The sequence below is a fragment of the Atractosteus spatula genome, chromosome 21, assembly GCF_055471065.1.
Source record: "Atractosteus spatula isolate fAtrSpa1 chromosome 21, fAtrSpa1.hap1, whole genome shotgun sequence".
Taxonomy (NCBI): Eukaryota; Metazoa; Chordata; class Actinopteri; order Semionotiformes; family Lepisosteidae; genus Atractosteus; species Atractosteus spatula.
The window spans coordinates 3,945,676-3,969,208 of NC_142726.1; the positions used below are offsets into that span (position 1 = coordinate 3,945,676).

The 23,533-nt window shown below is 38.7% G+C and overlaps 1 protein-coding gene across 2 annotated transcripts; it reads left to right on the top strand.

Annotated features, from left to right (window-relative positions):
- Positions 1 to 6,658: 6,658 nt before the first annotated feature.
- On the top strand, positions 6,659 to 23,065 carry wfdc1 (WAP four-disulfide core domain 1). Of its 2 annotated transcripts, none has more exons than XM_088938697.1 (7): positions 6,659 to 7,199; positions 12,830 to 13,025; positions 14,667 to 14,750; positions 16,046 to 16,186; positions 17,265 to 17,315; positions 18,211 to 18,303; positions 19,765 to 23,065. In XM_088938697.1, the coding sequence occupies exons 1-6, from the start codon at positions 7,071 to 7,073 to the stop codon at positions 18,267 to 18,269; spliced, it is 660 nt and encodes a 219-aa protein (XP_088794823.1). In that variant the 5' UTR covers positions 6,659 to 7,070; the 3' UTR covers positions 18,270 to 18,303; positions 19,765 to 23,065. The 2 variants fall into 2 exon arrangements, with proteins under 2 accessions (XP_088794823.1, XP_088794824.1); XM_088938698.1 differs by having other exon boundaries at positions 6,695 to 7,181.
- Positions 23,066 to 23,533: the final 468 nt, after the last annotated feature.

Consider the following 23,533-nt stretch of genomic DNA (forward strand, 5'->3'; position numbering starts at 1 on the left):
AATATTGGACATATTGTGGAGGAATTAAGATGGACATCACTACCAGGTGTTATTAGAGGAGCTCAATGCATGACAGGAGAAATTAAAAAAAATGAATGTTTAAGATGCGTTTTGTATTCCCATCCATAAGGAGATCAGGTCCTTCATTCTATTCAAATAATTGTTTTTCCTGCTTGAAAGATAACAAGCTAAGTGAACTACTGACTGTCATCTCACTTGAATTAAAGTTATTCATTATGAATTATGTTATTAAAAGTGTAAGAAATAAAATGTTACACCTGAATATAATGCAAAGAACTCCTATCACACTTCAGGAACTTCTCCCGGGCCCCTTTTTCCAGAATCATGAAAAGTTGAATCATATCAGTAATATTGGATATTAAACAGTGAGGGAGTGATCATATTGCCTCAGTGTTTCCTGTTTCCTATTCCCTTTTCATTACTTTCATCCAAGTCTGTACGGCACGTTCTGTCTTAAGCTATATCTCATGCTGCGGCTAAGAGCCATGAGCTGCATTCCTCAGCTCCAATGAAGAACACTTGTTTTCTTTCAGCTGTGCTTAGCAGCAAATTTCACGAAACACTAGACCAAGACTAACAGCTGAAACCATTTTTCTTCTCTAAGTAAAATGATCCAAGATCTGTTCTTCTTCCAAAATATACAAACAACAGGGTTTTTTGGCCCAGCTATTGTATAAGACAAAGCAAACTTTCAGCAAGGATATAAATGTGGATCATGTTGCTGTTTAAATGTCTTAGTGCATTTATTCAGTGAAGGGTCATGGGAATGAATTTTTTTTACAAGCTGGTGTTCATCAAACAGGTCAGTCTTTTAGTGAGTTTTGAAGACCCAAAGGTCCATCTACATGGTATATGGAAAAAAATCCTTTTCCAAAAGAAGCACTACAAAGCATAAACTCATTAGCATGAAGACCACTTCACATTTTTTACATTTAATATTATAAATGCACAAAAATCATTAAAATCCCTTTTAATTTAAATTTAGTTTCACTAAAGTTGTGCATAAATACTCCTTAACCATCTACAAAACAAGTATTAATTTTAAACCTTTTGAGCGACATATTAATTCATTTCACAGTGACACTTTTTCATACAAACACTGTATAAACTGCAAGCTTCAAACACATGCTAAAACAGGTCATGATGTGCTTCCACTACAGGTCCAGTGTTTTGGATCATTTATTTGATTGTCTTTGTGCTACAGCAGTTTCAAAACTAAGAGAAGAAAGGAAGAATTTTGGACAGACTTGCCAAGAAACCAATTAAAGTCTTCTTGATTTCAATGGACAAGGCCTTAAAGTGATATTTCATTTAAAAAGTTAAAAAGTAAATTACTTTTTAAATTGGAGCACACAAGAAGAATAGTACATAGTCCCCATGCCAAATTTCTTTATTGTGGCATTGTTTCTGTGATTATTTTGGGTGAGGTTTTCAGAAATGCATTGCTCATTTTACAGGAATAAGAGTCTGCAGTCATTGCAGCATTTATTTTATGGCTTTTCTGCAGAATAGGAAAAATACTGTTTCTGCTGTGCTAGAAATGTTTCGCCAGGGACAGCAACATCAAAGAAATATCCAGTAATGCTTTGTGAATGCTTAGAATACTTGATGAGAAAAGTTTTGTTAACCCGCTGGCCATAGGATAAGGAGGTTTTGAACCCGATTGAGAGCTTTAATTCCAAACTTGTATGGTTTTACTTTACTGTATGTCTCATACAGTATGTGGTGAAAATGTGGGCATAAGTTAATTTAAGATGGTGCTGAACAGCAAACATTACATTACAAAAGTAAGGTCTTTTGGTTCAATCAGTCCAGTATGTTCTTCTCTGGGCTGGAACAGACTGTTGGAAACTATCAAAAATGTCAGTATGATGTTTTCTGAATAAGAAATACAAAACCAACTTTCATATCATACAAAATGTCAATGTAAGTATATCATTGTAAAAGCAATGTGTAGCACAGCACAGCAGAATCTCAGAAAATCCCAAATGAATCCACTTAGAATCCACTTAATCCATTTAGAAGGGTGGGGTGTGCTAATCAGTACACAACAGGTTTCATTTGTCACAGCTTGAACAAGGAGAAAAAGACTCCAAAACGAAGCTTTACTTTTCTCGTCAAAATGTTTGTTTTTGCTGTCGAAACACATGAGCATGTTAAGGTTTGGTTTCATATGAATTTGGATGTAAGCTGAAAGAAACACAAACGTAGGTGACTTCTGGTGGCACACTTTTTTGTTTTTAAAGCCGGTATCTCGCGAATGCAAGAGTGAGCTCTTAAGGAAAGCTGATCTAGGAGCCCTGTAATTGATGTTGATGTCTTTTCCTGCTTGTAATGGAAATGGTAACCTACCAGAGTAACCTCTAGATTGGCCCACTGCGGTAAAACATGCAATGAAACAATTAAACCCCCCAAAAACCCCAGGGGGATCAGGTGCCTGGTCATGCTGCAATAAAAGCAGAAACTTGTCCACATGTTATATTCCTCAGAAAGGTCTAATTATGGGTCAGTAAAAATCTGAGGCCTTTCTGCTGGGTCAGGTTTCAGAACAGCACACAGGTCTGAGCTGTAGTGTTCAGAGATGGAACATAACTTGTCTTCCCAAGACACTGTGGTTTCTGGAATACGTATTATACAAAACATTCTGCACATTGAAGGTTGTTCACAATAAGGATCCCTGCTCAGTAAATAATTCAATCATAAAGTTAAGGCAGCCCTTTCGCAGTGACAGGCCTGCAGCCTATCCCTATAGGATAAGGGCCCTTCTCACTCCTGTTAAATTCCAATAAAGCTGGCAGACCTCAGAGCTGTTATTGTGTTTGATGGGGGTGGGGGCTGGCTTCTTTCACCTTCAATGACAAGTCTTCAGCGTGCCCTGAGCTGACAGGGAGCCTTGTTTTGTGAAGCAAGGTCATTCGAGAAACAGGAAAATCTGACATCTGATTTAGAGTGAAAATGAAAGTAGTAGTGAAGATGAAAGTGCTAAGATATGCAGACGAAAAGAGGTTTCCTCTTTCTATTAATGCCAATTATTTATCATTTTTATTTAACTTTTACCAACAAAAGTGTTCAACTAACACAACCTGTCAATAAAAACTCCAAAAGGTCAAAAAAGGAAAAACAGTGTTTATTAGAAGATAAAAACAACAACGTATTTTTCATTTTTTTCAGTGAATGAAATTCATTATTCTTAAATCCACAGTGTTGTTATGAAGGTGATAAAGATCTAGTTTAAGGGTCTCATTTCAGGCAAAAACCTTGGATTATCCCCTGTTTTAATGAATAAATAATATTATCTTTACCTTCTGAGCTACTGTGAAAAATGATCTTTCTTTTCTTAGAATCTGCCATCACCATTCATTTTTAGGTTTATTTTTCGGATTCTCATATTTGGAATTGTTAGCTGTTGGAAACACTGAGTATCATAAAAGGCAGTGGGAGGGTTCAGGGATGACATTCTTCCCAAAATATGCAGTTACCTGCACGCCTCATTTTCACCCTGAGCCCGAGTGTCTAAAGACTGGAGGCATGTCAGCTCCCACTGACAGCTCTGTACGCTCACAAGCACTCACTGAGATTGCCACCAACTCATTCAAGTGACCTGTCTGATAATGCGCTCTCAAAGTTTTCACCACCCCACTTGTGCCACTCGTAGTCAGCCTGCCAGATACAAGCTAGGATAATCACATTTGTCTACTTTAACAGAACAAGTTAAGTCCTCTGTTGCCTATATTCACAATGCGTTTTGATGAATGTTACCACACAGATGAGGAACTCCATTTTCATGTTTGAAGTGAGCTAAACAACTAACAAAAGAACTCCCACCATTGTGGTGTTCATCGAGAAATTACGTAACAAAAGCTATTACATACATCTCAATATATTATATGCCCATGCACTAAATACATATTCATCATGCTTTGCAGGTTTCGCGTTTAATTCATTGTGCTGTGAGGAAATGTGTTCTCTCGATACAAATAAAAGCCTCTATATCTGAGAAGAATATTCATTCAGAGCAAAGGTATTTCTGATTTGCTATCTTTCCCAATGTACTTATTTTGTACTTAAAAAAAATCAGCCCGCACACACAAACATCTTGCACTCCTGCCATAAATGGGCAAGTGAATCTAGCCAATGCATGATGACAAATGGTAACTGGTTATTGCAGAGCAAACTAAGCTTTCCCTTTATCCTTATAAGGGATAGTGCACTGATGGGTTTAACTCTCTTACTCTGGCAAGCAAGTTAGAGCAGCTCTTCTTCGAGCTATGCAAGATAATCTGATTTCAGCCACCAATGATCATTACAATCAAGACTATTTAACTCTCTTAACTGTGTGGGTTCTTCTAAGCAGGAGAACTGACTATGCTTAGAAAAAGCAGCTGAGAAATAAAGGCTCATTCTTCATAGCATAACTCATTATGGTGTATTAGTGTTAGTGCTGCCAGATGACTAAGTCTATACTGTGATTTTAATTCAGTCACGATTACCATCAAAATGTCTGGGTATCCGTTACAGATGTAATACTTGCAAACTCATGCTAATGTTTTTTCAAGAATCATTATTATACATCACACTTGATTTTGTTGGGTGGTTATGCAAAAACAAGACTATTGGTGGGAATGAAAATCACATTGCTGTCCAAGCAAATACTCCATAAGAATATGAGAAAAGTTACAAGGGAAAGGAAACTATTTGGACCATCTAGATGCTTTGCTAGTTAACATTTGTAGTTAGTATCCAGCCATTTCTTGAAAGAAGCCAGTGTATTGGATTCAACAACACGGCTAGGTAGTTAGGGTTTGCACAGAAACACACTTTCCCCTTTCTGTAGCTTAATCACAGCAATCACAGATCACATAAATGTTGGTTTCCCATACATTTTAACCTCTTGCTCATGTTAATGAAATTTTAAAAAATGCTTCCACACTTATGGATAATTTTTCCTAGGTCAATTATTACTACTTTATCAGTTATTTCGTCTGCTGTGTTGTTTAAATTTTTGTGACCAAATTTAAAACTTACATGTTAAGATGATAATTATTTCTGAGTTGTCCTTTTGTTTGAGTTCAGTGGTAGAGGTGACTGGGGAAAAATGCAGAAAGAGAACAATATTAAAAAACAATTGCAAACACATTCTTTTCACATCTTCAAGTTGAAATAGATGTGTGTTGCAGAGCAGATTGACTTTCTTAAAAAGTTCTCAGAAATAAGATTGCATTACTAGTTTTTATTCATTCTACAAAAAGCAGTTTTTCAGAAACTTTATTATGGTTAAAATGACTGTTTTCACTACAGAACAAAATGAAAACATTGGATAGTGATAAAAACTTTAAAATATAAGGGATGATGATGTATTGTGCTGCATCTGCATGATAGTGACCACACTTAAAATAAGAAAAAACGTTTTTCTCTTGAGCACAAATGCAAAACAAAGTGAATTTCACCCTGCCAGGAGAGCATATAACACTATTTAGTCACACTTGTGTAGCTAGTGGCAGAAACTGTAAATGTAAAGAAAAAATAAAACTGTGGCTTTCACATGAATGTGGAGTAAACCAGATCAGAAATAAGACATTCACTCAGAGATTTCTGGTACACAGTGCACAACTGCCATCTTGGATTTATGACTAAATACAGCTGTTTGCAGCAGTGGTCTGACTCCTTGAACTATACAGATGCCTCAGGAAGAGAAAGAAAGGTTTTGGTGCTTGTGTATGTTATGTGGATGTATCGTTTAATTCTTTGATAAATACTCACAAGAGTGTTCATGGATGTTTACAAAAGTAAGGCTACAAAACAGAGTGTAAACTACTCAACATCACGCAAAGATCATACAGTATGTGGAAAAACTCCGGGTTATCCATTTACAGCGTAGTGGGAGATCTGCATTGAGAGTGGCAACAATTATATACAGTCATTCAACAATTTTGCAAACAAGTGTTTTTCCGTAAAAATGCAAAATATTTAGTCAACCATTGTGAGCTTTTTATAAAAGTGAATAGAAAATCATTCTTTCAAGTCTTTCACAGGCTCAGGACAGATCTAGAATTTCACAGTGCCTAATTAAACACTTTTCAGGTTTGTAATACTGCTTCAAATGCCACTGTTTGATTCCATCTCCCCAGTTAAACAGTGAGATAAACCACTGCTGATGTGCGACAAATTAGTGCCAATTAGTCCTTCCTGGATCCATTTGCCACTGCGGTGGCATTTCTCCTGAAATAACATTTAATGTCAGTTTCTCTTGAAAATGTCTGTGGACTTAGAAAGACAGCCCACATTTGTCTTTATTCTCAAGAGAGTATTTTCACTCGATGTTAACTGTAAGGTTGATAAACTATGCACGCGAACAAGCATCTTGTTTCCTGTTTGCACCGATTGTCATTATTGCTACTTCTTTGGGCACTCCCACCTGGCCTGAATGATGAAAGTAGCTTGTCGTATGAAAGCGTGCGATTTGATTGCTGTTTTTGCAGGCCTGACATTCTTTTCTTTCAGGAGATGGGTATGATCAGACTTTCAAAAAGAGGCTCTTTCACCACCTACCAGCAGCCCCCCCCCCCTTACCAGACTCACTCCCATTCGTTCCTCCTTCCTAAACCCCCACTCCCCTCCCCTCCAAATCCACTCGCTCCCTGCAGTCCTCCAGACACACACAGACATGCTCAGCGGCCATCCAATGCATACTGACATTTTTGAATAGAGAGTGCCAGATGTGAGCTCCCGTTGCAAAGGCAGTTAGAAAGTCTAAAAATATCTCATTCTCTCGTCTCTGTCTCTCCCTCTCTGCATAAGGCAGACATGTGCTCCACATGCAGACTGAATTAACCAACTCTCAAGTCCAGGATCAGACTCCAGCCATTCTTCTTTTTCTCCTTTCCTGGAAATAATTCTACAATAGCAGAGAGAACACTGAGATATGAACAAAAAATATTAATAAAGAAATTAGAGGCTGGAAGAAGACTTGAAGACTTTCAGAATACTACAGTTCTATAGAGAGCTACTCATCTTTGAAGGAAGACAAAATTCAACAAGTGAGAAGGAGCATGGTGAAGAATGCTTCAAGGAAAGCCCTGGCTGCTTTCTTATGTGCACTGGTGCTTTTTTCCGACATTGGATTCTCCCTGAGAAGACGGAAAAGGGGATTGCACCAAAAGGTGGGAGACAAGGATGATGTAAGTAACCTTTCAGGGTTTCTACTCAGTTTCGCTGAAAGGGTAAAGCTAACCTACTGTATGTGGATTCATGGAACATGAGAAAGTTTCAAATTTGAGCGGGAACTCACTACAATCTCTCAAAGATAGTTTTTAAACCAGGGCTGCATAGTGTAACCTGCTGGTGGGGAGAACAACTGTTAAATCTCAATGGTCCACATCCTCAAAGGCTGCAGTAATTGAAAAAGGCTTGGGACCTATTTTGAGATATAAATTCCAATAATCTTTTCCATCCTTTCCAGTACTGCTCTTTCCTTTAAGATCTCCATACATTTTTTTAATGAATACAGCACATTTTGTAAAATACTAGAGGTGATTTGTAAGTTCCAAAAATATAAAAAGTATCCTGACAGCTACTGTACAACAGAATGTGTTCATCAAAGTGGTTCTGTCTACTCCAACATTTCACCTTACAGTTTTAAAGTAAAAACACACTGCCTTTAAAAACAATAATGTTTTACTTATTTTGGCATCTAACCTGCTCAGACATCTCAAGAAGGTTCACTAAAAAAGCAAGCGTATACATAAAACATTTATATAAACTTTGCAGTCATGTTTGCAATTTAAGACGTCTGTTTCCCACAAAAGAAATCCACACTCCCCAGGTTGCCATCAGTAGAAAAGCAACCCATACAAGCAAGATCTTGCTTTGTTAGTGATTGAATAAACTAGTAAAATGGCAATCTGTGTTTGCTTTTACATTCATATACACACTTGCAACTGAATGGTAGCACATAAAACATTAAGATATAGACAACCTGGAGCAGACAAAATGGTAGGACTCCTGCTGCATCAACTGCTTCATTACAGGAAAATCATTATCCCCAAAAATGGGTTTCAGATCTTGGAAAATAATCATCCATGTAAACTAGATCTGACTCTCTGCAACCATAAAAAGCTCCAATTGATAGACAGAGGGACCTTTAGACAGAGGGACCATTCAAAAACACAATGAAAGTCTCCAGTTCTCAGGGGGATTCATGTCTTGAAAAGCAAGCAAGCAATTCATTTTTAAGTAAAGGAGCATAATAACGAACACCAATTTGCTGAATTTGTATTCTGTGTCTCATAAATGTTGAAGTAATGTTTTGTGTATTTTAGAAAACACTAAGACCAAGATATTGTGAAGGTATGATGAAATATATTTCCTCAATATTGTGGCTTCAGTTATTTTCATGCTTTCTCCTGCTAAACTATTACTGTACTCAGGGAGGGCAGCTCAGTACTAGGAGCTGCTGTACCGTCTGCTCATGTAGATGGATGTGCCTGTGGTTTTTCCATGATCAGAGACCAGTGCAATGCAGGAAGGTTAGTGCAGCCCCTCCTTACCTATGCACATTTCCTTTGGCAGCTCACCGGGTGTATTTAATTCATAATCACCTGTTGCAAACATACTGAAAATGAAGCCAAAAATAGACGCACGGAACAGGTGTATAACAGTATCAGTTAGTGTTCTTTCTCCACTTGTGTGGATTTGTTTAAATGACACTAATGACAGCCTTTGGGTCAGTGCCTGCCTCCCAGATCCATTTACTCTTCACAGTGGTCTCTACACAGCCAAAGAATTTCAAGCAAAACAATGCTGGAACAAACGTCATGACTTCTTATGCCTATTATATCACCCTATAAAACACTATGCATGTAATTATAACATGTTGTGCAGCAATTTTGAAGGGACTATAATGCCATTATGCAGCAACATTAAAATATAATGGCACCTTTAATCTCAGCAGTGAAGTTTCACTCACTGGATGTGGAAATGAAGCTTACACATTTCAGTTTTGTTGTCCCTGATCAGGAGTGTCGTTCTTCTAAGTTCACCTCTGTGCTGTAAAACAGGCAAAACTCAGCTCAAGTGGTTCAGTAAAGTTCCCCAGGGCCTCACGGGGCAGGGTGAAAAGCTGAGAGTATGAAGGCATAAAAGATACAGCACATACACATTTGTTTCAGAAATTCATACTGGCAGACCTTGAACTTGAAAGGAGCCCCTTAAGACACAGCTGTGCCGAAAGTCTGAACTGGAGGAAATGGAAGGGAGAAATAATTCAATATTGTGCAGGCTTCAGTGCAGAGTGTCTCATGATTGAGCCTGAGAGGCCTGAATGCTATTAATTTGCTGTCCTATCACACTTTGCATAGAACAGTGCCAGATCATTCTTTGACTAGTGAGTAAGGTGACATGGTCAATTAAATCATGCTTCCGACTATCAGTAAAAGTAGTCCGTCCAAAGACTTATTTTTCTGAGATATCGTATAGTTAGACAGCAAATTATATCTGCAATTTGCTTTGCAGACCACAATATACTCAAGGAATAGACCTGTCTAAATAGGCTGATTGATAATTCATTGAGCCACACAATTAAAGGATGAAAGATTTGTTGTGAGTGCACTATTTGGGTATCTGATTTACACCACTGATAAAGTAAAAAGGACACATTTAGAAGGGGCTTGTTCTTAATATAGAGATGATTCTGTTAACAGTGGTTTATGAAGATCTACAGTGTCTTGTGTAAGGGATTTAAAAGGCACAGTTGGGTGTATACCAGCACTGGATGAATTCTATGGATGTAAAGGGCATGACCTATAAGAATCAGAAACAACTATGCTTGATTAGTACAAAAAAACAAACTGGTGAAAGACCTAAGCTGTGCCTGTGCTTGAAGCAAGACGATGTACTCAAATAGTTTCCAAATCCCGTCAGAAGGACGTGACTGTCAGGGACACCAGATGTGGAATCTTCTCTCGGGAATTTAGACACCACAGTAGCTTCCATGATGATCGATATGGCACAGCTATGGCTGTCCTTATTTTTCAGTAAAGTAACATGCACTTGTTTCTTTCCAATACCGATACCCAACTGGTATATCAATACAGTCAGAGAGCTATTGCGCCTGTTCCCATGGTTGTTAGAGCTGTGCCATTTCTGTTACCCAGAAGGAGCACCAGCACCTTTGTAATCCCTAAACTAGGCCACAGCTTCTTACGGTTATTATCAGTTTCTGTGCAGTTAGAACCACAATCAGAAGATGGTAAAGAGATCCCATTAAAAATCATAAAGAAAATGAAACTGGTGAGAATGTCCTGATGGAATCTTAAAATCAAAGAAAAAATTACACCATTCCATTCGAAGTCTCTCTTTTACAGTGGGCACTCTCATTAGGGCACTTCTTGCAGTTTTAACGCTGAAACAGCACACTACTGTTCTTTTTCTACATGTGTGTACAGTGCAATGTGGGAAAGACAACCTGACTGCTATAGCTGATGAAACCACATTTCATCAGTCTGTGCCAAACATTTGCTTTCAGTTTTATGGCTTTTGGGCTAATTCTCCACCACCCAACTCACCAGCCCACTGCAGCTGACACATGATTGCACTGTGTGAACCCATTATCAAATTTGCAAAAACCTGAGGCAGTTGTAATACCTCCCACCCTCAGAGACTGTAAAGGCACAGACTGCTCTAACATTACACTATACTTCATAAAAATGAACATGAAGAAAAGTAAATAAAAAAAGATTTTCCACTTCATCGGAAACAACAAAAGAACGTACTCACTTTGTAACATTGCGAATGTTACATTTACATGGTACTTCCATATTATGACATATTATCTATAGTTTCTAGAATTTAAAACAAAAGGAACCTCAAAGACTATAATTACTGTATCTGTATTGTTTCCAAAAAGCTAATTCTCGGAGAAGACAGAAGACAAATAGAACTGTTTCACTGTGTAAAAGAATGAAATTGTTACACACGGTGACTACAGGACACATCTTTTGTGAGAGAATATAAAATGAAAAAGATCAACAAACATTCATACACAGGCAAATAGATCTGCAGGAACGTCACTCTTCTGATCTTCATGCACAAACGGTGAATCCATTTGCTCTTTAAATGAATTTGCTCAGAAGCTGGAAGACAGTTCAGCTACATTAAACAGCATTCTAGGGGCACACAAAATGATCAGATGGAACCCTTACTGAGATTAAAAGAACCAATAAAATACTTATCCAATGCTGATCACTTCATACACAACGATAACCTACAGTAAGATCAACACATAAGCTGAGGAATTTGTAGAGGAATGTGCAGATCGTCCCTTCCTGCATTTCAGCTGGGAACTACAAGACAACACAACAACTCTGGAACACAATCATGTGCAGTATAAGAATTTGATACTGTATTTTATTCAACCAGAAGTTAGTATGGACAAGATCACGGCTGATTGTGAACAATATTTTGATTGACAGGCGTGCGAGCTAACCAAAAACCGTAAAAAGTGGGCCAAATTTCATCTTTGAGGAAACAAAATGTTGCCTTCAAAAAATGTTCAAAAAGTTACCCAAATGACTCCATATTAGTCAGCAAAATTGAAAGTAGCTGAAGCAGCTGTTTAAATGCAAAAAATAAGAGTTTAGCATGTAGAGAGTGTGTTTTCAAACTTTTGATTTTTGACCAGTTTTGATGACAGGCACATGAGCTTACAAAAAAACTGTAAAATTTAAAATTAAAAATTAAATTTTCAAGGAAACACAAAAACAACTGCATTCCTGCATTTCAAATGCATCCTAAAGCGCATAAATGCATCACAAAATGTCTAGGTGTTGTTCAAACTCTAACCCTCACCCTAGCTCGGGTACTTCAAGAACATGTCACAAAAACCGTGCCTTCATCAGTGTGCTCTAACAGTTACCCAGATTACTCCACATAAATCAGAAACATTGAAAGTAGCTGTAGCAGATGTTTAAATGCAAATAATAGAGAGTTTAGCATGTAGAATGTGTGTTTTTGAACGTTTAATGTTTTTGAGTGAGTATCCAGAAATCTAGGACCAAAAATGGGGGAGATGTAGCATCAGTGTCTGATCTGGGAGGGTGCATGAGGAGTCCGCAAAATTTCAGGATTAAGACAATGTATAGTACAGTATATTCAAGGAAACAGTTTTAAAGTATTTGATTTTGTGAATAATGTCCAGGTTTTCTGCACAGAGAAGATGAACTAGCCAAAAGGTTTTGGACACACCCTTTTCCATGATTTCTCTTGTTCACCCAAAACAATCCACTAAACCACTGATTTGAATGCTTGGAGATTTAGGGCTTTTTTAGTCATTAACTTTGCAAGATAGTGCCACCAGTAGGGAACACAAAGCATAAGGCCACAAAGCAAAGAGAAAAGCAATGTCATCTTAAAGAGGGATCATTTATTCCTCTTTCAAAAAGATATGCTATGTTTATACATGTCTCTACCTGTGCCGATCCTTGCTTGTTAGGGCATCTGTTACAGAAATAAACTAGGTGCCTTAACATCTGACCCCAGGCCTTTTAACAAGTTTACACCGCATTTCTGTAAGGGAACTACGGGAAATAAACCACTTGGAAGAAAGCAGAACAAAATGGAGACCAAAACGGGGCACGTTTGTTTAGAGAGGTGAATGAGAAAAACATATCACAGGCGCTCAGTGAAAGGGAGAACTGAAAGCCAAGGCATGTGATCTTGCCTCCCTCGGCCCTCGTTGAACTTGAGTTTCCAAAGTGGCGTGTGACCGTGATGGGTTGCTAACCAGCGTGTCTCCCTGTCCGACCGCCGTCAGGATTACGAGTACCCCAGCCAGTCCCAGTCGGCGCAGTACCAGAAGAACGACCGCTGCCCGCCGCCCCCGCAGACGCTGCCCGAGCGGGCCTGCGAGGTGCCCAGCTGCCGCTCGGATTCGGAGTGCGAGCGGCACAAGCGCTGCTGCTACAACGGCTGCATTTACGCCTGCCTGGAGTCGGTGCAGCCCCCACCAGGTCAGTGCACACGGCCGGTGCCGGGGGGCGGCTTGCTCCGCTCCACCAGCGCGCACAGCCCTCTCAGCGCGCAAGTGGAAGCACGGTGCAAGGCTGGCGGCGCTTGAGAAAGCGTTTCGAGAGCACGGGGAGAAGGCAGAGGGACATGCCAGCTTACCTCACACACGTCCTGACAAGGGAACTTCCTAAAACCTTTCAGTTTGGAAATACGTGTCTCTTCATGATTTGCTTGCTTCATATGTAGTCACTCATGTTTGGCAGTTAATGCGTTACACTGCAAAAACTAAAACAGAGTACCGTGTTCACTCGGCAGTTTTCCTCTACGCTCAGCCATTAGCCTGTCGTTCATCTGCCATGCGTGCTTAATAAAGGCTCCGTGGCTCGATTCAGCGTTTAAGGGGGAACTGCAGTATGCAGTATTAACGGTATGCAGACATTTTACAAATTTCCAATTAAGCATAAAATCTTGAACTTATGAAAGTACTGTAAATCGCCATGTTTTCGCAAATCGCTGGTCTGACCACGGGAGAGATGGGGAACTTGCGAGAGTTTGCGAGAATTGTGACGTAAAATCGACCCTTCCTGCTCACTAGTCACTGTAATGACTAAAGTAAAGCGATGTAGGAACGAATAAGTACAGGTTGTGCAGAAGACATTTCAGTGCAGGAAGAGTCCAATGTGATCTGCACGCAGAATTAACAAGTATGTTCAATTTATCGGCAAAACTGTCTTGAAGTCAAGAGCAATAGTTATATTGGATTAAAAGAGACGTCTTCACAAGCCTGCTTGTTTGCGAGAATTGTGACGTAAAATCGACCCTTCCTGCTCACTAGTCACTGTAATGACTAAAGTAAAGCGATGTAGGAACGAATAAGTACAGGTTGTGCAGAAGACATTTCAGTGCAGGAAGAGTCCAATGTGATCTGCACGCAGAATTAACAAGTATGTTCAATTTATCGGCAAAACTGTCTTGAAGTCAAGAGCAATAGTTATATTGGATTAAAAGAGACGTCTTCACAAGCCTGCTTGTTTTACAATCTTCACCAACCTCGCCTCACGGGAAATTATGTTGCCTCCTTCTGAATCACGAAATATGGCACTGCGCATACTTGGAAATTTTGTCTATTTTAATTATAAGTTTTATAAGTTACTGTGTACATTTTACTTTTATTGTAGTTTGAAACTCACTAATGCTGATTCTTTCTAACCCCAAAATATAAAAGAAGCTTTGTAGCCCACCTCTAACATTTTCTTTGTTTTTCTTGAGAGGGTCTTTAGGATTCTTGAGTGTTCAAGGCAAATGCAAAGCTCTCTAGCACTGCTCTGTGATTCCAGCTGGACTCACCTGGAACTTTAAGTCAAATAAAAAAAACATTTCAGAATGAACAATTTCCTTATCACAAATGGGTATAGGCAAGACTGGAAAAAAATCTTACTTCGTGCTTGTTCGAAATCATCATGTTTGCGCTACGCAACTTGATACAAATGTTACAACATGACAGATGTTCTAATTCTAATTGTATGTGTGTCTCCAAAAAACATAACAGATGAATCCCATTTTTCAACATTGACACATTCACTTGTGATGCCATGCATTCGGCTTCATAAGGGTTTTTTTTTTAATTTTGTGATTTTTACCAGTTCTTGACTGGCTGGTGCAGCCGAAACCGAGATGGCTGGGAGGAAATGGATGGCTTCTGGACGGCCCAGAGGAAGTCCTTCAAGGTGAGGAAGTGGTCATGAAAACAGCATCACCTGTTCTGTCATTGACAGGGACTTAATGACGACAATAACGAGAGTATATCTAGAAACACAAGACTCGAATGTGCAAACTGCTTTACAGTACTTCTCACTAAAATATTAGTAAACTAAAGTGTTACTAAATTAATGCTTTTGAATACTTAAAATAATTGTGAACAGTTTCATGAGAGATTCTTGTATACGTCAATTAAACATTTTCACACACTGGAAGGTAAATCCGATCATCAGCAGTCTTCATAATAAGATATCAGGGGTTTGCTTTATTATTGAAATGCTGAAAACAACAAGAGGCCTGCTCAGTCAGCTCATTCTAGTGTGTGTGTGTGTGTGTGGGTTTTGAATAGTTTGTTTATACTGGCTTAGAAATGTACACATATTTCCAATCTTTTTATGTGTTCCTTTCAAAAGCATGATCTGAAAAAGACAAAACTGAATGTTTAATTCAGGGTGGTCCAACTGCAATCCAGGAAGGGGCAGTTTTATCTACAGGTTTTCTGTGTCTCTTCAAGCAGCAGCACTTGAAAAGCTGGGAAAAGATGGTAAATTGGTCCTATTAAGCCGGTAACAGTAGCTTATTTGGATCATTAAGAGCTGAGCTGTAATGAAAACCAGCAGTCAGACCAGCCTAATAGGAGTGCAATTGGACCACCCTGGTTTGAGCAGTTTTCTTGTTGTGTAATTTCCATTTTTAGCTGAAAAGCCTTGCTTTGCTGTTTTAATTAATGTGTTGCCACAGAAATACAAAATTTCCATAGTTTTACCGAAGGAAAAAAATGTAATTAAACTGCTTCTGTGTAGTTGAGTACAGATCCTTGGCAAACTAAACTAGTCTATAAGACAATGCAATCAAATGGCAAATTTACACTTAACATTCAATTTCCAAGGAGTCCTGTTATAATTAATGCAAATATTTATTTTATTTTATGATCCGTTCACAGCAGGAGCTTCTTTTGATTTTTTGGGGGAAAAGCCTAAAGAGAAAAGTCAGGATTACAATAGTCAGCTTTGATGGGGGTGACTCCCCTGGCTGGGGAAAACTATTTGTAAGAACGGGACTGTCAGAACCCCCCCTTGAATGAGTGATGAACCAGAAAGCTGCTGCAAGGGCAAAGATGAGGCAAGGGAGAGATGCAAAAACTGGAACGCGTGCATGAAGGGCGATATTTCACAGGCAGGCTGAACTGGGAGAGATGAGGGTTGGACCCCCTTGTGAACTTTTTTTTAGAAAAAAAACACCCTGTCGTTGGACTTTTTTTCAGCGGAAGCTTGCAGCACCACAGAGGATGGAGATGAGCCCCTGCACTGTCCCACGGGGTATGAGTGCCACATCATCAACCCTGGCAACCCTACCGCTGGCATCCCCAACAGGGGTCAGTGCATCAAACAGCGCGGGAACTCAGGTCAGCAGCCCTCGGAATTCTGCAGCTGAGACTCACAAGACTGACACTCAGTACAGCCACAGTACAGGACTCAATGCATTGGAACAGGACGCATCTTACATAAGGTTGTTAGAGTAACTTCCTCCCTTAAAAGCATTTGAGTCCTCCATGTCCAGGGAGCAGTCCTGTGGCACAGTGGGACTAAGACTTGTTTGGTCAGCATGGCTATGGTGCTAATAGATATTCTCATCTCATGGGTTTCACAAAGGGGAAGGTCACTGTGCTTGTGTGGCAGGACCTTTTTTACATGGGAGGATTTTTTGAAGAACCTTTTACCACCCTCTGTCCTTACAATAAAACTGAAGGTACACTGACATCCGTCAGTCATTTCAACAGATCTGAAACTAAAATGCCAATTGCACTCTGCCACCTGTAGCTACATGGTCTCTCCCTGTCTGAAATGATTTGTGTGCTTAATGATTATTCTGGTGGCGCAGTGATCATTGCTGCCTAGCAGTTCTGGGGCCCTGGGTTCAATTCCTGGGGTGCTGTCTGCATGGAGTTTGTATGTTCTCCAGATGTTTAACTTGGGTTTCCTCTGGGCTTTCTGGTTTCCTACCATAGGACCAAAGCCATACTGATACAGTAGGTTAATTAGCTTCTGGGAAAAATTAAGACCTGGTATTGAAGTCTGTGTGTTTGTGTCTGTGTGTGCACTGCGATGGTCTGGTAGCCCATCCAGGGTGTATCCTGCCTTGTGCCCATTGCTTGCTGGGACAGGCTCCAGCTCCCCCGCAGCCCTGTATGGGTTAGAAAATGGATGGATAGACAGTTGCAGTCATGTGGAGCTGTCAGCAAGGCCTGCTCTTCCTCCCACAGGAATTGAACTTCTGGATTTAACTGTAACATGTTTAAAGAAGAGTGGCTCAAAGGTGGGGGGGTTGGAGGAGTTTGCATACACTTCTGCATTCTTCCCTGTGTGCGGCTACGGGGTTTCTCATTGAGACTTGAAAATGCACAGTTGATTTGTCTAAATCAGGGTGGATATAAAGAAATATATCTGGTGAGTTCAGTGCTATTTTTATTTATTTTGTTACAGATGGGCGCAGTTTAAGGCACAAGTATTTCAAAGACTACAAGGATTATTTAGGTAAGGAACTAAAAAGCCACCTCACAATCTGGTACTGTTTGTTTTGGCCATTCCCACACTGCGTCATATGTCTACATCAGGCATCTAAAATGGTTCAGAAAATATTCCCTCTCACAACAATATGTCATCAAACAAAGTACTGTATGCATTTAGTAATATGGAATGTGTTTTTTCATACTGGAATTTGAGGGGAAATGAAAAGACACATAATAAATATTTTATGAACTCATACATCAGAAAGACTACTGAAACCAAAATTATTCTGCAGCTAGGATCACACATTCTCCCTTCTCTTAACGACAGACTACTGTTCTTTTAAATTTTCTCCATTCATTGGAAGTTTCATTTCACACCTCTCTACACCTATTCTGACTTCACACCTCTTGATTGGCCTCTCTTTCTGTCACCTGCTCCCGCCTCTCACTCCTCCTCCCTCCCAGCCTTTGTTCTCCCGCTACTTTACCTTTGCCTACTGCCCTGTCTCTCTCACACCTGAAGAAGGCTCCACAGCCGAAACGTTGTGTTCTCTTTCTTCTTTTTTTCAGCATGGAATAAACCTATTACTTGTTCCTAATAAATATTTTGACATGCTTAGCATTTTTAGCAGAGAGAACAGCATAATATTTACTTACAATGCTAGATGATCAGTTTAAAATCTAATTTAATTAAACAAAAAAAGCTAAAACTACTATAATTAATAACATTATGATTATACTCATCTCTGGCTACTGCCCAATGCACAATAAATTCGAATTTTCTCATTTTTAAAACCATGTTGTATTATTATAATAATCACTTTTAGGTTCCTTGAGAACTACAAGTTTTAAGTATTTGATTATTTTTTTCCTGTTTCCAGTAACTGCCAGTTTAAGAACCTGTTTTTGGATTTCCACAGGAAGCAATTCCAACAATGCTGTAGGTTATGAGAAGCAGCACCACAAACATCTGGGATAGAAGATGGAAAAACCACCCAGAGCCCTTCTTCAAGGTACATCTCCATAGATATAATCTTATTTCTAGATATCAGAACGTCTTACTTTTTCTTACCAAATTAGTCAAATCAAAGAGTGTTAAAATTGCATATTGCACCAGTAAAGCCTCGTTTAGTATATTCTGTATAATTTGGAGACTTTCTGGGGTTTAAGGGAATGTCCTACACAAGGACAAGGAGCTACAAGGTCCAGATGTCCTCTGCATGGAAACCTCGAAACAGTATCACCTTGCTGATGAAAAAAAACAAGGATTTTTAAATTGAGCTTAATCACAAGCAACACCTCAGACAACTCGACAAAACAGTGTTTTTAAACATGTTTAGGGGGAGGGAAAATTCTAAACTTACCCACTTCCCCTCTCCAACACAAATATCTCACCTCCCGAGTCTCCCTCCCAGCACTCTATCTTCACCTTCGCAGCAGCTCCCTGACTCATTCTCTTCCTGCCTTTCCCTCAGCCAGTAGCGATACACTTTTATTTTTGTACTTTTTACTCTCTTCTCTGCATTGCATTAATTAGAAGTAGGCCAAACTACTGAATACACGACAGAAAATATCAGTCAACATGGCTAAAAAAAAATGATAAATCTAAAATGAATAATAAATCTAAATCCTGCAAACCTGAGATAAACCTGGTAAACTAGCTTTGAAAATCGTATCCTTGAAACATTAAAAGTTACACAAAAATGTAGCTAGAATCTTGTTGCACCTTGCTAGACTTTTTGCTTTTGCTTCTGCAAAATCTATCAATCAAGGCTCCTTTTGGGATTTCTCTTTTTTGGGGGGCAACATATTACTCACCTCGTGGTTGCCAAACTAAATACGATTCAGGAACAAATATTTCTGCAGACAAGAAGAAAATAGATTAAAATAGAATCAATCCATTATAAAAAAGTGTTCAATCAAGGCTTTGAATAAATTCTTATCATCTTTTGGGTGAGCAAATGTGGCTGTTCGTAGTTTCCACATCTATTTATCTCCTATTCAATTGAACCCTTAGCTAGCCTGAGGTTTGGCAGGCATGGGGTAAATGATACTATTTATTCATTCAAAAACCTCACAAGAAATCCTATCTTAATTCCAAAAGAAAAGCATTTTACAATAATTCACCATTAACACATCAGTTACTGTAGATCCCAGCTATCAAACAAGTCAGCAGTTTAGTCAAATTCTTGTAATGACAAAATGATACGATGTATATAAAGAGATAGCGTACTTCTCACCTAAACTTTGTCCAGTGATCTCACAACCCCCCTCGTTTATGAGCAATGAATCAGAGAAGCAGCTGCAAGGATGAAGCTGGGCGGAGGGAGGTGAGTTAGAGGAGTTGTGGGCAGCCAGAAAGAATTTATACATAGGAGACTGTAAGAGTGGGGTTACAGTTTGACCACCTCCTGTACATCTGTTAAATAACATCATGAGATATTAACTGGTTTATCTGTTGACTCTTTACACAGGTCTGCTGAAGAAACGGCTGAACATTCAGGTTCTCATGTTCAATGGCAAAACTGTTTGTCCAGGTTTGATTCAGACATCTCATTTAAAGTTGGCATAATGACGATGACTTATGTTTCAGAAACGTATATTTTTCTACTTAAACTTCCAGGGAACTACTATTAGATTTAGCAGTGCCACACCTGTGTGGTCATCCTTATTTTCCCTTCACATTTCAGACATCAGACGTCTGAATGTAGTTTACTTGTTTCTGAATACATAAACTCAATAAGCTATTTCAAGCTTATTCAAGCTGCCTTGCTATTGACTTATAATTACAAGGAAACTACAGTATTGTACAGTTTAGGAGCCTGCTCATGTGGGTTTACATACTGTATATACCTCTGTCAAGGAAATCTACCACATACTGTATGCTACTTGATATATAACTGTGAGTTATAACTGTGATTTCTGAAATCTTAACTGTGAAGTCTGAAAATCACAACACATGCTGATGCAGAAATTCGATCAGTTAACCCCAAACTTCATTCCAGAGAGACCAAATGCCTCAGATTTCATAGTTGTCTTTTTGAACAGAAGCTAAAGAACAAAGTCTTGAATACATCTTGAATAATTAAGTCAAAAATCGTACAGTGAAATTATTTAGAGCTTGGACAGAACAAAAACCAGCTACTTGGTGCTTTGTGGGGTTGGAGGGTTCCATATTCGAAAAAACATTACAGCTAATCTCCTATTATAGATGTTCTGTTCCAAAGACAGCCATGATCGCACAATTCCTCCGAAGTCTACAGTCACCATCACCATCAGACTCCATTGAAGAACCAGCTGTTGGTGGCAATTGCCTGTCTGACCACACTGTTTTTCTGTCCAGTGCCAGTATGATAAGACTGTATAAATCCTTCCACATCATCCACCCACTCTCTGCCAGTACATCAGCCTGCCATTGTTCATTCTGTAATTGTTCTCCAATCTGTGCCAGTAGCAAGCCCAGATAAAAGAGGAAGGTTGTAATTATGTGGCCTTTAGTGAAGACTAAGTAAGAAACTAGGAAGGCAGTTCTGTTCATTTGTCTGTTGACTGCAGAGGAGCTGAGATTCCTGTAAACATTTACTCAATGTTTATTAACACCAGTGCACAATAAGTAATTTGAAAGAGCAGGACCAAAACAAGCACTTTGTGTTAATTTGTCTTTTCTTGAACACTAAATTGCATGCTGAGCGGAAAAAGCTAAGCAATGCATTTTGGTACTGTAGCAATGCATTTTGTGTAAGCAAGCAATGGTCTATAAGAACTTTTTTGTAGTTTTAAAATTTTGTAATAAGATATAGGACACGACTTGTGTAAAGATATAAAAATAACCATTCTAAAAGAATGAAAAACTTCACAACTGGTACTCATTTACAATTTTAACTTATCACCTGTCATCAAAACAATATGAAACAAAGGAAATATATTATCGCGGCCCTGTTCTGGCGATCGTTTATAAAAGAACACAACAGAGTAAGTCAAGATCTATATAACATGCACATCCTAATCCATATATTTTCTAACCACTTTATCCAGTAGAGGCAGGAGAGCCAGAACCAATCCCAGCAAGCAACCAGTGCAAGGCAGGGTACACCCTGGATGGGACACCAGTCCATTGCAGGGCACACAGAGATGCGCTCACTTACACCAGAGCCAATTTTTCAAAAAACCAAATTGCATACCAGTATGTCTTTGTACTGTGGGAGGAAACTGGAGCTCCCCGAGGAAACCCACATGAACACAGAGAACATACCAGCTCCACACAGGTGGCCCCCCAAAAATTGAACTCAGGGCTCCAGAGCCATGAGGCAGTAATGCTAATCACTGCACCACCATGCTGCCTGCACAGCCTCATCATATATAAAATTTAAGCTTGCATTCTGTAGCAATTCAGTCCCCAATCTGCTTGCTGGACATCTGTAATATCCTGATGGTGTGACTGTTATATAATTAGCCGTGTTAATTAATGGATCTCATCTGAATCAAGTAAAGGGTAGGAAACTAGTGTTCAAGTGTAAACAGAGAAGGTTTCATTATATTGAAAGCAAATTCTAAAATCCATGTAATTTTTAATAACTCTAGAAATTACTTGAAAGAGTTTGGCTTCAGGGGAATATAGTATACACTGAACAATAAGCAAAAATAAAATGAGATTCAGATTCCCTCAAGAAAACTACAGAATGTAAGCAGCAAATAAAAAAAAAACGCTAATGTCAAAAGCTAATTAAATGAGACTCTTTTTTTGCATTTTCAAACATCGTCTTGCAAAATGGTGTGAGAGAAATTGGGTGGCAGGGAAACTAATGAGTAAGATCTGCTTTGATCCGCCATAGGAACACAGCAGTTGCCTCCTCCCGGCCTCAGAAGCCTTTGTTTTGCAGACTTTGTAAAAGCTCAGGGAAGGAAGGTTTAAGTTATACTAACAGGAAATACCAACCACATGCTTTTTGTACCCTTGACCTTGACAAAGATCCTTTGTAGTTTTGATACAGGAGATAAATCATAGGAGACATCTACTTAATCGTTTTTTTAAGAAAAAAAAATACTCAGCAACACATAAGTCCATTAAGTTTATGGAATAACATAAAGTCAGAAAGTCTGGAAGTAATTTGTGGTACTTATTAAATCCAGCTACTGAGAGCTATTTAGACATTAAGCAAAAGACATGAATCTTTTTAATCTGAAAATAACGGAGTTTCCCATTTCTACAGAAAAAATGCATGTATAACCATTTGATTTCAATCTCTGGGAGGCTACCGAACAAAATGCAAGAAAGTCAACAAGACCCAATTCTGCCTGTTTAACAAGGGTAAAATACTGTAAAAAGGCAAGGGGACTAAGAACATTAATTGCACGATAATAATATGCAGTGGCTTTACTGTACATTTTATGGTGCTATGATAGTTTCTTTATATCTTAAAACTGCAGCATAGAAATAATCAATTTAGAAGCACCTTCCAAGAAACTCAAACATCCACCTGAGAGTCATTGCAAAATCACCAGGTACAATAATTTAAAAAAATCATCATGAACATAAAATCACACTCAGAAAATGGGAACATAACCTACCTCTGTGCAAACTAATCTCTTTAAAGGAAGGAGCAACCCAGTGAAGCTTTTCTTCTGAACCCAGGAGGTTAAGAAATTTAGATTGTCTGCCCTTTAAAAAGTTTCAAATACTCTGTCAGCAATACTAGTAAATTCTTTGAACTCCTGAAATCATTGTGTAGATGTGTACAGAGTATAATTTTAAAATAAAAATGTTTGGAGAAACTATGTTGGTCAAACTTGATTCATTATTGTTTATACACTTTGAATCACTAGGAATGAAATGGTCTTTGTTTGAAGTCCTATATCTGAATACAAGTATTCTGTACATTGGAACAACACTTGCAGATTAATTTCCTAGACTCATTCTTGGAAGGAAGGTTTTCCCCTCCAGAACTAGTCTAGTACTGAACGTTTTTACAGATGTTTTTTGTACTACTACATTAAGAACATTACAGTGGTAGTTGGTAATTTCAAGAGCATTGTACATCAAAATCTTAAGAAAGCCACCTTCCTTTCAGATTCACACACATGAAAATTTCCAATCTTTTTTTAAATTAAAAAAAACTTTCATTTATGCTTTTCAACCAGTGGTTGGTTAAAGCATATTTCATTCCAACTGCTTTTAAACCAGGATGTCCGATTTTACATCCCTCTAATGATACTGCGGAAGTATCATTAACTAACTTTTTAATG

What these genes read in the sequence shown, in the direction of transcription:
- wfdc1 (XM_088938697.1), top strand. Translation starts at nt 7,071, where the DNA reads ATGGTGAAGAATGCTTCAAGGAAAGCCCTGGCTGCTTTCTTATGTGCA. An exon ending in AGGTGGGAGACAAGGATGAT is followed by an intron (nt 7,200 to 12,829) that starts GTAAGTAACCTT and finishes GACCGCCGTCAG; the next exon opens with GATTACGAGTACCCCAGCCA. An exon ending in CAAACAGCGCGGGAACTCAG is followed by an intron (nt 16,187 to 17,264) that starts GTCAGCAGCCCT and finishes ATTTTGTTACAG; the next exon opens with ATGGGCGCAGTTTAAGGCAC.